The following is an 18,071-nucleotide window of genomic DNA, read 5'->3' as shown; positions in this document are numbered from 1 at the left end:
TTATATGGTCCAATGTCCACCCAGTAACTCAGCTCTTAGAACAGAACAAATCCTCCCTTCACAGCTCACCAGATATCTGTAAGCACTCACCCCCCGCTTCTTTCCCCTGCAAGGTAGCCATAGATACTTGATGTAATCAGGATGACCCCTATACGTACGTACTGTTCCTATTTTTATCTTTGTTCAGAGCTCTCTCTTGACTTGTAACAATGTCTGTCTCTGTATGTACAGATAAATGCAAATGAATGGATAAGAGAATGTATATAACTGGCCATATTTTTGAAGCTGTTTATCAGTCTTCCTGGTACCGTGAATAAACCCCCTTCAATATTGTCTGTGCCTGCCTGATTCTTGGGGAAAAGAGTCTTTTTGCCTAACACCACCAATGCCTGACCAGCCTCTCTATCCATCATCAAGGGTGAAAAACGAAACACTCAAAATGTGCCCCTCAAAACTCTAAGCAACTCCATAATCTTGTGACTCTTGTTCTGCACTTACTGTTTAATATGGTTCATGGTAACTCGATATTTTTTCTGGAAGCTCTTCAGGACAGGGATGTTGTCTAGTGTTTGTTCTGAGTGCATCTAGCGCACTTTTGGGGTGCTTGGGGAAAAAAACCAAACAACTTGTACCCCTGGCTGTGCAATATGGCCTTTTACCTGATAATTATTGATGTAGTCAAAACAATCCATTTGGTTCCTTGAGAAACATCATGATGCATAATGAAATCTTGGATCCCCTCCAAACCCCTCCCAAAAAGGGACTAACCCTGTACACATCCCCCCCCACTGAGTTGGGAAAGTCATACCTGAGTGTAGGATTCCTGAATTTCATTGGGTTTTTTTGCCTAGATGAGAGAGAGAAATATGACGTCACTACCTGAGTAGCTGAATTTATTTAAGTAAGTGATTGTTGATGGCTCTGCTGTTTCCATAGGTTAAGAGCAATGTTCCCTCTAATTTTTGACAGGCCGTGTGCACAAAAAATTTCTTCTGTGCAAATTTTTGACAGGCCGTGTGCACAAAAAATTTCTTCTGTGCAAATTGTTGTGCTTCTGTGAAAATGTTTGCACATTGTGTTTCGCCATGTGCGCGGGGTTTAGGATCTGTGTGCGTGTGTACACGCTCACAGCTTCGAGGGAACAGTGGTTAAGAGCATAGTGGGTAACAGAGCTGGTTCTTGTAAAAAGTCACTCCTTTCAGCATGCTTCTCGCTGCATGAGCAGGACTGGGGAATTTGGTTGGTTCTTTAACACCTGTGCTTCAAGTATGCACATTTAGCCATTTTTTTTGCTGTGATTCTGGAGTAAAGTTCCAGGAACTTTTTCTCTGGGAACACAGGTCTTTTCCTACTCAGCTCTAGGAAGGGTTACCAATGGGTGTGGCCCACAAAGACCTGGGCTCTATTGTGAGCTCTTCCAGTACACTCTTGGACAAGACCATCTCTGGGTCACAGTTCTCCTGTAAAATGGAGATGATACGAACCAACCGCATGGGATTGTGGCAAGCGTTAGCTAGTAGTTCTGCCAAGCCACGTGAGCAAAAACAGCACCATCTAATGCACCAGTACCATCATTACTGGGGGTGACCTTGAGTAACTCTTGTTGTGCTACAACTTGGGGCATTTTGCTTCTGAGTCCATACTGAGCTGCCCAGGCTAGCAAAGACTGTGCTAAAACTGATACAAGTTCCTTTGGACTGGATTCCAGGAGGAGCAGCAGTTCTTCTTGAGAAATAATTAAGAACCTTGGTTAAACGGAGACCCACAACGCTTCTGGTTTTCAATTACATCAGTAACTTAGGGCTGGTCTACACTACACAGTTAGGTCGACATAAGACAGTTTATGTCGACCCAATTACATTAGCGTCTACACGACAACCTTCGTCCTACCAATGTAAGTGCCCTGCTACAACAACGTAACAACTCCACTTCCAGGAGAGGGGTAAGGCTTATGTCAGTGTAGTTAGGGTGACGCAGTGTCTGTGTAGACACTGTGTCCCTTATACCGGCCAGCTTGTCAATTTCCTAGCAGGAGCCCTGAAATTCACAAGGAAACCCACACTGGACCCTGCTCCTGGTTAGGAGCGAGGTGGAGGGCTGCCCCGGTTCCTGGCTGGGAGCCAGAGCTTGGTGGCTTGGAACCCTACTCCCTACTCCCTGCTCCATGCTGAGCAGTCTTGTCAATTTCACAGCTCAGTGAGCCAGGAAATTGACCAGGGTACCCTGCTCCTGGTGGGGAGTGGGTGGGGGTGGGGGGCCGAGAAGCTGCCCCTCTTAGGTCAGTGGAAGCGCTTCTCGTGAGGACATGCACCACTGACCCAAGGAAGGTAGCGTGGCCATGCACATTACTGCAATGGCTATAAGTCAACCTTAAATAGGTCGACTTAGGTTTGTAGTGTAGACCAGAGGTTCTCAACCTTTTGCTTTCCAAGAGTCCCCCAAAACATGCTATAAAAACTCCACGGCCCACCTGTGTCACGGTAACTGGTTTTCTGCATATAAAGCCAGGGCCGGCATTAAGGGGTAGCAAGCCGGGCAATTGCCCAGGGCCCCTTGCCACAGGGGGCACCGTGAAGCTAAGTTGCTCAGGCTTCTGCTTCAGCCCCAGGTGGCGGGGCTTAGGACCCTGGGCTTCAGCCCCATGCAGTGGGACTCCAGCTTTCTGCCCTGGGACCCAGCGAGTCTAACACTGGTCCTGCTTGGCGGACCCCCTGACACCTGATCGCAGCCCCCCAGGGGGCTCCAGACTCCTGGTTGAGAACCACTGGTGTAGACATACTCTTAGAGGAGTAAACGTTCATAAACACGATGCACAAGGGAGTTCCGTGCCCAGGCCCTGCTGCATGGCAGTGGGATTTCCCAGTGGGAATGGAACTCCTGAGCACACTTCTCATTAGTCGCACTCTTTCTTTGGTAAATGTCCTGCAACATTACGCAATGCTAGCTGTGTGTGTTTTCACACCCACGCAAGTACACAAGAATGTGCACACACACACACACTTCCTACAGCTAAAACCCCTCCCTCCCAGCCATATCTTCCCCTTTGCACCAAACCCCATTGCCATTTCACAAAGGGAAGTCAAATGCCAAAGCCTCAAATGACACCGCAGCAGCTTTCGTTTAACGGAGGCTCCTGGGTTGCCAGGAGATCAGCAGAGGCTGCAGGAGTAGAGCCATCATCTCCCACGTTGCCATGGGGGTTCTCTGGGGAATGGGCATGGCTCTGTTTGGAATGAGGGATAAAACAGACATGGCCAGTGACCAAGAACTACCAAAATCACTGGCCCATGAGCCTCCCTCCATATGCATGCAACTGTGGCGTCTTCTCCACCCCCACCGCTGATCCAGATTAGCTTCCATTCAGCTTCCCCCAGCTAGCACGATAGTGTATGCTCCCTGCCCATCCATGGCTAAAGACTTAGTGACCCGGCAAGGTCACTCTACTGAGCCACCCAGAAACACAGACAGGGCAATACGGCTGTGAGCTCCCACCCCAGACACAGAGCGGGTTGGGATGAGAGGACACGCACTCCAAAGCTACTGCTTATTCCTAGCTCTCCCCAGGTGCCATCCGACACCGTTGCTGAAACTCTTCCTACCTGCCACTGTTACGTGGGCTATGGGGCAGTGGAACCAGGTAACCAGGTGCTCTGTTGGGCTCCTTTCCGGCCCTTTCTGGAGCACTGACACGCGTGGGAAGGGAAAGACAAACACTACACCGGTGCCCAAACGCAAAGGGTGTCACAGTCATCAGCATATTCTCTCCACACCACTGCAGAAACCTGAGTCCCAAGGGGCTGAATTAAGTCAACGGAGGGACCCCAGGGATTAAGTAGTGCAACATCAGGGATAAACTGAGTCCCACTTTGCAATGGGGAAACCCAAGAATGCTCCTTGCAGGCCCTAGACACACCTCCGGCCACGCGGGAGAAAGCCCCCCTGGGGAGCGGGACTGGTTGCGGAAAGCTTCAGTGCTGAAAGCGCTGGTGCAGCGGGTATTGTAGCCTCCACAGTATTCACCAGCAGCCCCCGGGGCTCCCATCTGGAAGGTCAGCTGCTGCAGAGCACCCTGGGAGGCAAGGAAACAAACAAGTGGAGTTTACACACCGACCCCTGACACTGCCTCTGGAGGACGAGCAGGAAATAAAACGCAAGTGGGATAGGTTTGAATGGAGTTATTTGGACTCAGGGTGTTCAGCAATTACATCGGCAAGGAGATGCTCCACCCCAGCCTACAGAGAAGGAATCCTATTTCAGGGCCAAAAGAGGGACCCCACAGGGCAGGGGTGTCTGAGCCTAGAACGCCTGGTCCTGCACCCTTTTCTGTGTCAGCCTGGCCAAGGCTCTGAACCCCGTGGTTCCCAACACAAACACGGGCACGTCCCCTTGCTCCATGGCAAGAAGAGATGATCAATAGGCAGCAGGAACATCCAAGCAAAACTCCTGAGAGGGAAGGATGGGATTCTGCAGCGTGCTGGGCGTCTCCTGAGAGATGGGAATGGAGAAGAGGGTGCTGAGCATCAGCTCTGAAGGGGCTCAGCATGCTGATGGATCAGGCCCTAAATAAAAAAATCTACCCCAACGGGCAGACACATTCCCCCCACCCACAGCCTGAAATTACCTAGAAGGGCTCTGGATTACTAGACCCCCCAGCGTTTGGCAAGACAGGGACGGAAGAACCTGCTGTCCCCATGAGGTCAGTGTTGGCTGGTAACTCCAAACACCACCTTCCCCACACCCAGGCCTCACTCCTCACACTCGGATCCTTGGCTAGAGCGGGCGTGTAAGAAGGCCATTGCTGAAATGCCCAGCTGGCTACCATACAGCAGGGCAGACAGCAGCTCTTTGCCTTCCTTGGCCTTTGCTGGGGACAGCTCTGTGCAGAGGAGAAAGCGCCAGCGGGAGGGAGAGCACATCAGAGCCAGGGGAATCTGAAGAAGAGACAGCCTGTAGGGAATGCAACACTGAGGGCCAGGTTCTTGGCACTGGGAGAGGTGAAATGGGCATCCGGGTGGGGGAGTGGGAAGAGCCCTGCTTGCCTGGAGAAGCCAGGAGTCTCCACAGTTGCTAAGGTTCTGTAATTATTAAAGTCTGAACCAATTCAAACAGGGCTTCTCTGTTAGCCTCCTTCAGAGCCTCTCCTCCCTCTCCCCTGTCTCATGAGCCCAGTGTAACTGGTGCAATGATCTGTTAGCTGCAGTATCATGAAGCCATAAGCAGCTTTTTTCTGCACCCCGTAACTGTCCAGAGCAAACATCTCTCTCCATACAAGCCTGCCCCATTTAGTCATTCTCGCCTGCTGTCTCCAAGGAGCCATAAAAGCGGAGAGGAGATAAATGTGCGAAAGCTGTTGGTTAATCTCCCCAACCCGAGGCCAACTTAATGAGATGAAATCTTCCTTCCAAGCCAAGGGTTTGACCAGGCGATTGGCTGTGAAAGAGAGGTGGGGAAGGGTGACAGAGCTATACTGAGGGAGGGCATTGTGCAGATGATGCAAGATGGTAAGGAGCCTTAGAGCTGCCTTTTGTAATCTGATACCTCTGGTTCCTGGTTTGCATGTTATTGGGGAGGGGGTTTCAGTGCAAAGACCCTAAAATAATCCTGGATCCAATAAAATTTAGGCATTTCCTAAACAGAGCTACTTCTTGTAATCTGCTGTGTGTTCGTAGACGGGAAGCTCTTTGGGGCAGGGACTGTATCTCCAATGCGTGTGTGTAGTGTGCCTAGCACAACGGGACCCAGATCCCGACATGGACCCTTTAGACACTGTGTCTAGGCAAATAATATTGTTATTCTACAGCAGAAGTGTCAAGGCTGAATCCCCACTCTGGCACTCCGAGTGCAGAAGGTGGGGGCCTGCAAGGATTCTAAAAATGAATACTGGCCACTCCAGGCTTGTGTTAAACTCCCAGGGTTACAGCTTTTCTCTGACCTTGGATGGGTAGATGCTGCCACCACTCAAGTGCAAAACCCCTGTGAGAACCCAGGAGGGCGCACTTGGGAATTCCTTCCTGTGGGGTACCCTCAAACCCGTTCACCCCCCTTTGTGGGAAGAGCTGAGAAAGAAAAACAAAGGAAATCAGCTGTTGCCACCAGCTAATTAAACAACATGGGCACAAACCTCTTAGGACACAAAAATCCAATCCTGTTCTAAAAAAAAAAAAAGGTAAATTTTATTAAAAAAAAAAAGAAAGAGAATACATCTGAAAACTCAGGCTATTGCTAGATTTTAAAAAAAACCACTTGCAAGGATTAAGCATCAAGAATAATTTTCTTGAGGTCCAGCTTGAACGTTACAAGCAAAACAAAAGCATTTGGGGTTAGCACAGAGGAGTCCACAAGCCATAAAGAAATAAAAGAGATAGACCTAATTGCGTCTTCCTAGACATTTCCTGATCTACTTACATATCTGGGATTTCAAATGAGTAGTTTCTAGGTATGATACAGATGATTTTTCATACCTGGCCCCAAGATTTTTACAGCGTAGTTGCTTCCTCTCTGCTTCTCCCCGAGAACGACAGACAGACAGACAAAGGGGAAGTTTTTTCTCAATTTAAAAAAGTTCTAGCCTTCCCATTGCTCTTTTGGTCAAGTGCCCACTCCCTTCCTTTTACCTATGTAGAGCAGGGAGACTTGTTAACATACAGGAAAAGCAAGTAGAGAACAGCTACTAAGGGGGATTTTATAGCTAACTGGCTGGCTATAAAAGGGAGCTCCCCCCGCCTGCTTTCATTTATCACAACATGTTGCATTGTCTAAGCAAGGATCAATTGAACAGGAAGGTAGCATGGTCTAGTAGCTGGGGGAATCCTGGTTTATATTCCAGGAGCCTGTCACCTTGATGTGTGATCTTGGGCAAGTCATTTCAACTTGTGGGAGCCTTGGTTTATCCCCCTGTAAAATGGAGGTAATTATAAACATCCTGGAGGGTGTGAAAGATGCTAGTGAGGAGCTTAGAGTTCCTCAGGATATGGCTATGCTGCAATCAGGGGCATGAAAGCAGTCTGGGTAGATATATGCACGCTAACTTTAATCTAGCTTTTCTGGGTACCAAAAGCAATGAAGAACATGGACCCCACTGCAGGCTAGCAATGAGTGTTCATAGCCAGAGTCACTGGTTGGCTTGCACAGCTATGTCTTTACTGCTATTTTTAGCGATCCTCGCTAGAGTAAAGCGATCACACCTCGGTTTGCAGCGTAGACAAACCCCAGTAGGAACGCTGCTGTGTCAGAGTGCCAATTTTGTATTGTTTGATTTCTCTCCTCCCAAATTTCAGGAGCCACAAGCGTGTTGATTTGGCTGGAAAAGAGATGCTGTGTTCCCTGATGCCCTCATTCGAGCTCCATTCACAGCCAGTTCTTACACATGGCTATTGGGACTTTTCTACGTCAAAAGGCTTACGGATCCTGTCGGGGGATATTAGTGTAGAGTGAATACCAAGCTCTTCCTTCACAGCTTATTTAAAAAGTCACTCATCTCAGAGGACGTACAAAACTAGTCCCTCTCCGTGCCATGCGGGGGCACGTCTGTAACGGACACGTGGAGAAAGGAGTGGGTTAGAGGGGATTTTATTGGGGGTTTCCGTCTCGCTAGCTGACATCATTTCATCGTTTCGGTTTCTCTGACCTAGGAGCAAACCCTTGGTGCACTTTGAAGCCTTGCACTGCACATCACCTGTGTAATAAAAGTAAACAGGGTGTTTTCAGCAAGAGAGGAGATGGGGCTCCATCAGCAAATGGAATTCCAGCATCTGTTCATTAGAGCGCCCGCCCCACCTCCCAGTCCCCCGCAAGTTGCTTACACAGCTCCTTTGGGTTGAAAAAGGAGAGTCTGTGTGTAGGAGAAGCAAATTCTCACCTCAAAGGGAATCTCAAAGGATTCAATCAAGCCTCCAAGAATGACCAGCCCCTGCATGGTGACTCCCATCCCAAAGTAATTGGACCAGCCCACGCTCTCCACCAGCTGACAGTCCACGTGCAGCTCCAGTCTCTCGGAGGAGATGCTGAGGGCAACCTGATGCCAGTCCCCATCACCCAGGATGGAAACTGGGAACCTGTGTGCCCCCGGTTGGGGACAGGAGAAAGACAGAATAGGAGGCTCAGACAGACACAAAACAACCAACATCTTATACAGGGCTGGGTTCACCATTCAGTATTAGCATAGGCCCCCTCAAAGGCTCACCCCCATTGTGCTTTGCAGCCAACTACTCTGGACGCACTGGATAATTAGAAGCCAAAGGAAAGTGTCTCATGGAAATCAAACCCTTCCATTACTTGGAACTGGGCAAATAATTGGGTTTTCAGTTTGGCAAGCAAGCTGGAAAAAAAAATATCAGAAAAAAATATTCAGTTTAGTTCTGAAAACTCAGGTCCCCGCTGCCCAGTGAGCATCCAAACCACCAGCCTATGGGCCATTCTGCTCTCTGTCTCGCCTGCTGCAGCTTTGTATAAATACATGGCTGTTCCCTGGGCCAAAGAGAGTGAGAAGGACTCTGCTACCCAGTGATGAAGGCACTCACCCAGGAGATGGGGATTTGTATAGTCTCTCTGCCTGATTCAGAGGACAGATTTGGAGGGAAGAGACCTGACTTTAGGGGTCAGTCCTGGGGCTGGTTTCGTTCAACATCTTTATTAATGATCTGGAGGATGGCGTGGATTGCACCCTCAGCAAGTTCACAGATGACACCAAACTGTGGGGAGAGGTAGATACGCTGAAGGGTAGGGATAGGGTCCAGAGTGACCCAGACAAATTGGAGGATTGAGCCAAAAGAAATCTGATGAGGTTCAACAAGGACAAGTGTAGAGTCCTGCACTTAGGACGGAAGAATCCCATGCACTGCTACAGACTGAAGACCTACTGGTTAAGCAGCAGTTCTGCAGAAAAGGACCTGGGGATTACAGTAGATGGGAAGCTGGATATGAGTCAGCAGTGTGCCCTTGTTGTCAAGAAGGCTAACGGCATATTGGGCTGCATTAGTAGGAGCATCGCCAGCAGATTGAGAGAAGTGATTATTCCCCTCTATTTGGTACTGGTGAGGCCTCATCTGGAGTATTGCGTCCAGTTTTGGGTCCCTCATTAGAGGAAGGATGTGGACAAAATGGAGAGAGTCCAGCGGAGGGCAATGGAAATGATCAGGGGGCTGGGGCACATGACTTATGAGGAGAGGCTGAGGGAACTGGGCTTGTTTAGTCTGCAGAAGAGAAGAGTGAGGGGGGATTTGATAGCAGCCTTCAACTACCTGAAGGGGGGTGTGACGAAGTGGGACTGTTCTTAATGTTTCCTCTGAATAGTGTGGGGATGCCTCAGTTTCCCCTATGCAGTTCTTAAGTATCTACGTGGTGGGATAAGGGTGTATGATCGTTGCAGAGCCCCAGAGGGCAGGTGTGTGCAGGGGTCTGGACACAGAGAATGGCCGACACCTTGTTTCCTGGCAACTGATGGCCTGGGCCCTTCCCCCCTGCAAGGTGAGAGCTAAAGGGTTGGAGAACAAAGGAATCAGGTGACCTCCTGGCCCAAGAAAGGGACAAAGCCCAGAGGAGGAGGGATAGGAGAGAATTTCAGTTTGGGGCTGGCTGGGGACACGGAGTGAAGTGCAGACGGGGTTGTCTGGCTCACTGGCCCCCAAAATGGACCCAGCTGAGCGGTCCTGTTCTCTGCACCTACAAGCTCTGTGTTAGACCATGTTCCTGTCGTCTAATAAACCTTCTGTTTTACAGGCTGGCTGAGAGTCACGTCTGACTGCGAAGCTGGGGTGCAGGACCGTCTGGCTTCCCCAGGACCCCACCTGGGCGGACTCGCTGTGGGAAGCGCACAAAGGGGCAGAGGATGCTGAATGCTCCGAGGTCAGATCCAGGAAGGTGGAAGTTGTGTGAGCTGTGTGTCCTGAAGACAGTCTGCTCACAGAAAGGAGATTTCCCCAGAGTCCTGACTGGCTTTGTAGGGAGCAGTTCCAGAGCATCGCCCAGGGAATCCGTGACAGGGGGCTCCAAAGAGGATGGAGCTTGGCTGTTCTCAGCGGTGGCAGATGACAGAACAAGGAGCAGTGGTCTCAAGTTGCAGTGGGGGAGGTCTAGGTTGGATATTAGGAAACACTATTTCACTAGGAGGATGGTTAAGCACTGGAATGGGTTCTCTAGGGAAGTGGTGGAATCTCCATCCTAAGAGGTTTTTAAAGCCCAGCTTGACAAAGCCCTGGCTGGGATGATTTAATTGGTGTTGGTCCTGCTTTGAGCAGGGGGTTGGACTAGATGACCTCCTGAGGTCTCTTCCAACGCTAATCTTCTATGATTCTAAGTCCCCGCTCCAGCAACGAGTAAATATTTATACAGAAAAAAATGGAAAAGCTTCCACAGCAGAGATGGAACACACCCAACCCCAGAACAGCCTAGAGTTTGGTAGGGAGGAGATCCGAGTTCAAATCCCTGCTCCAGAATGGGGATTTGAATGTGGGTCTCCCTAACCACTGGGCTCAGGATCATTAGGGACACAACATGGTTTTCTAAAGCTGACCCGGACAGCCTTTTTCCCAGCCTAAACTAATCAGGTCATCAAATTCACATATCGTTTCAGATGGACTGAAACTGTATTTCTCAGCAAATAAACTATTTTTTTTTTTTAAAGTCACTCTGCTCTCCTTGTAACAGACACGCACCATCACTGCAGTCTCTCAGAGCTGGAATATTGTAGCTTTCCAGTGCATTGGGGAATCTGTAGAAAAATCCCCCATCTAGTTAGTTACAGCCTCTTTCCCAAATGTCCATCTGTCCTGAGCAGGCCCCTGTGTCCGCTCATCCCGCCCCACTCCCTCTGCAGGGTAACACGTCACGTGGGCACCAAAGCAATGGAATTGACTGCACTCTACTGACTATCTCCCAGTCAGCCACTTTATCCAACACTGTCCTGGAGTTTTGCAGCTGGTTTAGAGTCAACTTTTCCAGCTGGGATTGGGGTGGGGAGATTGGTTCAGTCAGAGCTTGAACAGCAACGCTGGCTCTGGACAGATCTTGCCTCACTGCAGATAGCAGCATGTGTGGACTTTCAAAGGCTTTAAAAATTCCACCCAGGACTGGCTCTGGCAAGGCAGAGATAATCCCATCCCCTGAAACTGAATGGTGCAGGGACCCTTTCCAAGCTGCCTGCAGAGTCCCCACCTGGCTCTGGTCCAATCCTCGAGTCATAGGTTGTGTCAGCTGGCTCTTTTATTTAGGCTGGCACTTCCCGCACCCCAATTTCTCCGACCCCTGGCTTTACACTGCGCCGATTCCCCCGCCTGCCACATATACGATATACTCAGCGCACGAGGCTGTTTAGAACCATCACTTTGCCGTTGTGTTATCTGCAGCCCCGAGCCAAGGCACGACTAAATCCGGAGTCACAGTAACAGGGGATGGGTCACTGGGAACACAACTCCAGCTGCTGCTCTGGACGCTCCCTGCCTGCCAGTCAGCAGTGAAATAATTGGGGAAACCAGTTATGAGGCGTTCATGGACCAGGCAAGAAAGGGAGCCTCCCTCTTTCCTGGAGAGTGAGGAAAGAGGACTGGATCTCAGCCAGGATCCTTGGAAAAGGCATGGCTGTGTCTGAAACAGGCTTTGTGGGTTTCATGAGCAAAAGAGATGTGTCATTATGCACATCATGACAAATAATCATAAAACCATAGAAGCGTAGGACTGGAAGGGACTCAAGAGATTATCTTGTCCATCATCCTATACTGAGGCAGGTTTAAATAAACCTAGACCATCCCTGACAAGCGTTTGTCCAACGTGATCTTGGAAACGTCCAGTGATGGGGATTCCACAACCTCCCTTGGAAGCCTATCCTGGAGTTTAACTATCCTTATAGTTCAAAAGTTTTTCCTACTATCTAACCTCAACTTCCCTTGCTACCAACTAAGCTGCTCTCTTCTTGTCTTACCCTCAGTGGACAAGGAGAGCAATTGATCGCTGTCCTCTTTATAACAATCCTTTGTGTATTTGAACACTTAGGTCCCTACTCAGCCTTGTCTTTAACAAACATGCCCATTTCTTTCAACCTTTAATAATAAATATTCTAAATACCATAAGAAAAGGAGTACTTGTGGCACCTTAGAGACTAACCAATTTATTTGAGCATGAGCTTTCGTGAGCTACAGCTCACTTCATCGGATGCATGCCGTGGAAACTGCAGCAGACTTTATATATACACAGAGAATATGAAAAAATACCTCCTCCCACCCCATTGTCCAGCTGGTAATAGCTTATCTAAAGTGATCATCAGGTGAGCCATTTCCAGCACAAATCCAGGTTTTCTCACCCTCCACCCCCCCACACAAATTCACTCTCCTGCTGGTGATAGCCCATCCAAAGTGACAACTCTTTACACAATGTGCATGATAATCAAGTTGGGCCATTTCCTGCACAAATCCAGGTTCTCTCACCCCCTCACCACCCTCCCAAAAACCACACACACAAACTCACTATCCTGCTGGTAATAGCTCATCCAAAGTGACCATTCTCCCTACAATGTGCATAATTAAGGTGGGCCATTTCCAGCACAAATCCAGGTTTTCTCACATCCCCCCCCACCCCCATACACACACAAACGCACTCTCCTGCTGGTAATAGCTCAACCAAACTGACCACTCTCCAAGTTTAAATCCAAGTTAAACCAGAACATCTGGGAGGGTGGGGGTGGGGTAGGAAAAAACAAGAGGAAATAGGCTACCTTGCATAATGACTTAGCCACTCCCAGTCTCTATTTAAGCCTAAATTAATAGTATCCAATTTGCAAATGAATTCCAATTCAGCAGTTTCTCGCTGGAGTCTGGATTTGAAGTTTTTTTGTTTTAAGATAGCGACCTTCATGTCTGTGATTGCGTGACCAGAGAGATTGAAGTGTTCTCCGACTGGTTTATGAATGTTATAATTCTTGACATCTGATTTGTGTCCATTTATTCTTTTACGTAGAGACTGTCCAGTTTGACCAATGTACATGGCAGAGGGGCATTGCTGGCACATGATGGCATATATCACATTGGTGGATGTGCAGGTGAACGAGCCTCTGATAGTGTGGCTGATGTTATTAGGCCCTGTGATGGTGTCCCCTGAATAGATATGTGGGCACAATTGGCAACGGGCTTTGTTGCAAGGATAAGTTCCTGGGTTAGTGGTTCTGTTGTGTGGTATGTGGTTGTTGGTGAGTATTTGCTTCAGGTTGCGGGGCTGTTATAAAGTCTGCTGCAGTTTCCACGGCATGCATCTGATGAAGTGAGCTGTAGCTCACGAAAGCTCATGCTCAAATAAATTGGTTAGTCTCTAAGGTGCCACAAGTACTCCTTTTCTTTTTGCGAATACAGACTAACACGGCTGTTACTCTGAAACCTGTCTAAATGCCATAAAGTTCTTATACAACACCCTTCATCGACAGATCTCAGAGTGCTGTACCAAGGTGGTCACCAGCATTATGCCCATTTTTACGGACAGGGAAACTGAGTAACAGAGAGAAGCGACTTGCCCAAGGCCACACAGCCATCTATTGGCAGAGTTTGGAATAGAACTTGGGTCTCCTGACTCCTCTAGCCACTAGGCCACAATCCCTCCCAAATGACCAGGTCAGAGTGCGATTTCAGTCCAGAATGAACATAACGATTGCTAGGCCAATACCAAAGCACTCAAGTTGCCATACGGAGGTGGGTGGGATCTATCCATCACACATGAACCATCCGCATAGCACGGTAGCCTGGATTCGCTGCAAATTATTTTCTTCCTCCAACCACAACATTTCAAACTTGTGAAGCATTAGCCCAGGGGGGAATCACTGGCATCTGGACCCGTAAGAGGCTTCCCAGGTGAAGAACAGTATCAAAGGCCTGCCTTGTGATGCCGACTGAAGTGTGGCCAGACAGACCGAACTCAGATATTTGTAAAAAGAAAAGGAGTACTTGTGGCACCTTAGAGACTAACCAATTTATTTGAGCATGAGCTTTCGTGAGCTACAGCTCACTTCATCGGATGCATACCGTGGAAACTGCAGCAGACTTTATATACACACAGAGAATATGAAACAATACCTCCTCCCACCCCACTCTCCTGCTGGTAATAGCTTATCTAAAGTGATCATCAAGTTGGGCCATTTCCAGCACAAATCCAGGCTCTCTCACCCTCCCTCCCCCCCCCCCTTTTTTTTTTCCCCAGGGACACACACACACACACACACACACACACAAACTCACTCTCCTGCTGGTAATAGCTCATCCAAACTGACCACTCTCCAAGTTTAAATCCAAGTTAAACCAGAACGTCTGGGAGGGTGGGGGGGGGGGGGTAGGAAAAAACAAGGAGAAATAGGCTACCTTGCATAATGACTTAGCCACTCCCAGTCTCTATTTAAGCCTAAATTAATAGTATCCAATTTGCAAATGAATTCCAATTCAGCAGTTTCTCGCTGGAGTCTGGATTTGAAGTTTTTTTGTTTTAAGATAGCGACCTTCATGTCTGTGATTGCGTGACCAGAGAGATTGAAGTGTTCTCCGACTGGTTTATGAATGTTATAATTCTTGACATCTGATTTGTGTCCATTTGAAGGGACAGTGGGGTGGGAGGAGGTATTTTTTCATATTCTCTGTGTGTATATAAAGTCTGCTGCAGTTTCCACGGTATGCATCCGATGAAGTGAGCTGTGGGTCACGAAAGCTCATGCTCAAATAAATTGGTTAGTCTCTAAGGTGCCACAAATACTCCTTTTCTTTTTGAGAATACAGACTAACACGGCTGTTACTCTGAAACCTGTCAAATATTTGTATCCCCCAAGAGATTCTCTCTTCTGCCCCTATGTGACGAATTAGCCACAGCTGGAGGCTTTTAGGCTACGTCTACACTAGGAGCTAGGGGTATGATTCCCCTGCTCGCATACTGATGCGCGCACTAGCTTTCATCAAGCTAGCGTGAGTATAAAAGCAGGGTGGCTGCGGCAGCCTGGGAAGCGGCTTAGCTGTCCCGGGTATAAACCTGGTTCATACTCGGCACGTACCTCCACTGTCAGTCCCTGTGCTACTGCGGCTACGCTGCTATTTATGCTTCTGCCAGCTCACTACGATCTAGAGCAAGCATGTGCGCACCAGCAGAGGAATCGCACCCGAGTGCAGCCGGGGCCTGAGACCAACAGCTCAACCGTACATCCCAGTGACTAACGCTTCCTCCCGCCAAACAATTTCCAACCCGGACAGGGTGGATGGGGGGAGTAACCCCGTTTCTCCGAGGGGGACTCCGCTCCATGAACAGAAGGAGAGAGCATTAACATGCTGTCTCCCCAGAACAATGTTCGGGGGGGAGGGGGGGGGGGGGGAGAGAAATGTCCAATTGCAGGCACAACCGGCAGGAGGATAGTATCCAGCGCTCTAGGGCAAAACCAGGCCCACACCCTTCCACTTAACCTAGAAAATCTGCCAAAGCAGCCTTCACCTTAGTGGATGTGTGACAAATGCACAGGCCCTGTCCTGTCAACTCATCTGCATCAGTAAGTTGCAGTGAGCTCACCCTTCAACAGCCCAAGCAGTGGAAAAGGGTATCAGATGACCGACTCTTGTTTGGTACAAGTAGCAGAGATGCTGCTTTGCAATCGGAGGGGCCCTGCCTCAGATGTCAGCAGGGACAGACCCTTGGAGGACTTTGAGGGGATATGACCAGCCGCAGCGGCCCTGCCTGCCACACACTTGTTAAATATTAAAGACCCTGAGTTTTGTTGCATCACCAACCTTCTTCCCTGCTGCGATCTAAGAACTTCTTAATGCCAACTAGCGAGGGGGTTCCAGGAATGTCTTGATTCTGGTCTGTACATTCTGGTTCACCAAAGAATGTCGTATAAGGTCTTAAATGAAAGCCGAGGTCACACTGGTCATTGATATCATTGTGAAATGTATATAGAGATACTGTGTAAGGAGTTACATACAAATACTGAAAATATGATCTTACAGTCCATAACAAGGTATGAGTCAGCAGCAGAGGTGAAAAAACAGGTTTTCCGTCAGACAAGAGAAGTTTATTCACCTCTCTCTCTGTCAGGATGCAACTTACGCATTGTAAGCTAACACAACGGATTTACGTCAGCGAAGAGATGCAAAGTCAAAAGGGAAGCAGCATGCAGGAAAGCCAAGCCACGGGTGGTTATCCTGTCTTTGAGGACAGACAATGAACGTTGTGGGGGTATAAGAAGACAACAAAGAAGACACCCCTTCTCATGTACGTATACGGTGACCAGACAGCAAGTGTGAAAAATCGGGACGGGGGTGAGGGATAATAGGAGCCTATATAAGAAAAAGATCCAAAAATCAGGACTGTCCCTATAAAATCGGGATATCTGGTCACCCTATATCTGGTCCAATATCACTTGAATCTGGAATCTTTGATAATAAATGTATTCTTGTTTTCATTATATCTAAGAGCGGTGATATTAAGCAAAATGCTGGAACAGAACTGAATCTTCCTGGCTGGTATGTATACTGCTTCTTGGGGACAGCAGACCTGATATTTCTGTGAGCAGGCTAGGGCTGGATATCATGGGGAAACACTTCAAAGGGACTCTGGGACTGGGGTGCTGCCACCCAGTGAAACGCAAGCAAGACTCCTTCATGCTGGAGGCAGGGGGTAACAAGGTGACTCAGTCCCGGGCACCCTGAGAACCTTCACACCTGCCAACTAATTTCTCTCATGGCTTGAGCTAGAGCAGGGCTTCTCAAACGGGGGGGGGGGGGTCGCGAGCTGCCAACCTCCACCCTAAACCCCACTTGCCTCCAGCATTTGTAACGGTGTTAAATACATTGAAAAGTGTGTTTAATTTATTAGAGGGGGGTTGCACTCAGAGGCTTGCAATGTGAAAGGGGTCACCAGTAAAAAAAGTTTGATACCCACTGAACTAGAGCATGCCTCCATACGCAAAAGACCACAGTTCTACATTTTCAGATAGGCATCTGAGAGTGCAGTGGATGGATATGTGGGTGCAATCAAAAAACCAGCAAAAAACACATAGCAGCTGTAGCATTAACGGATAGCTTCATGCTTGAGACCTGGCTTGCCCAGGCAGTTACCCCTTTGCACCCACAGCTAAGTATTCAGCAGGCTCAGCTTCACTGCCTTCACTGCTTTTGGAAACTCCCCCCCATCCTCCCACATTTTGGGGTAGAGGAAGAAGAGAGCTCGGGTGGAACTTACTCATAATGTCGCCTCCTAGTGGTGACAAAGACCAAGGCAAGGGGGTTAATCCTGATCTGGAACAGCACATGGCTACGATGACTGAGGATCGTCAAGAGGCTGGTCTCCTCCTTCAGAGAATACCTAAGTTTCAGCAACACGCTCAGCTCATCTGCAAACCTAGGAGAGGGAAGCAAGCCACAGCATCCGGTAGCACCTGGTGTAATACACCGATCGTTCATTTGTTATATAGAATTTGACACACAAAAACTAAGTTAAAAGAACATTATGCAGATGGCAAAGTCAAGCACGGAAAAGTAACGAAGTGCCAGAATTAAGGAAGCTGTAGCACAGGCAACACAAGCCCACCTGTTCCCCCGGGGTAGGTATTCACTTGTGCAGCTGGGGCTGAAGCCCATGCCATGGCTTCTTCCCTTCTATTTGCAGGGGTACGTCTACACGAGCTGCCATGCCCAACCCCAACGGCAATGGCGATGTACCCCAAGAAGGGGAGGTGAGAGAGGAACGAGGCTTTTAAAGGGCCAAATCACCAGGCGTGCAGGGAGTCCGATTTTAAGAACCTCTGGGAAATCAGCCTACCTGTCCCCAAAGGCCTCCAGGGTGGGGATGCTGAGGGTGGAGTACTGCCCAACCTCCAAGACACTGCAGTTGGCTTCGTCATAACTGAGGGAAATATTGCTGAAGTCCTGGGGGGAGGAAGTCAGTTTGTCCAGCAAGTTCACTTCATCTGCATGGGGGGAGGGGCAAAAAGGAAAGAGACAGACACTAAATGTTTAATGCATCCTCCCACCAGAGTGTCGCTCACACCATTAGCCACTGGCAAGGTGCTCAGCGCTGTACTGGAGGCCATGGGAACATGGCCCCCCACAGCTAACAGCCCCCAGTAA

The 18,071-nt window shown here is 48.9% G+C and overlaps 1 protein-coding gene across 1 annotated transcript in view; it reads right to left on the bottom strand.

Annotated features, from left to right (window-relative positions):
* The window catches only part of LOC140899299 (uncharacterized), a 258,414-nt gene that overhangs the window by 165,483 nt on the left and 74,860 nt on the right, over positions 1-18,071 (bottom strand). Inside the window, exons 2-6 of the mRNA XM_073314570.1 lie at positions 17,764-17,911; positions 17,185-17,343; positions 7,859-8,054; positions 3,914-4,069; positions 809-847 (exon numbers count right to left, since the gene is read on the bottom strand). Coding sequence (XP_073170671.1) covers positions 809-847; positions 3,914-4,069; positions 7,859-8,054; positions 17,185-17,343; positions 17,764-17,911 — 698 coding nt within the window. The remainder of the gene's footprint in view (positions 1-808; positions 848-3,913; positions 4,070-7,858; positions 8,055-17,184; positions 17,344-17,763; positions 17,912-18,071) is intronic.

This window comes from Lepidochelys kempii, chromosome 16, assembly GCF_965140265.1.
Source record: "Lepidochelys kempii isolate rLepKem1 chromosome 16, rLepKem1.hap2, whole genome shotgun sequence".
Classification (NCBI taxonomy): domain Eukaryota; kingdom Metazoa; phylum Chordata; order Testudines; family Cheloniidae; genus Lepidochelys; species Lepidochelys kempii.
The sequence above is the reverse complement of the archived record's forward strand: the minus strand, read 5'-3'. Positions and strand labels throughout refer to the sequence as shown.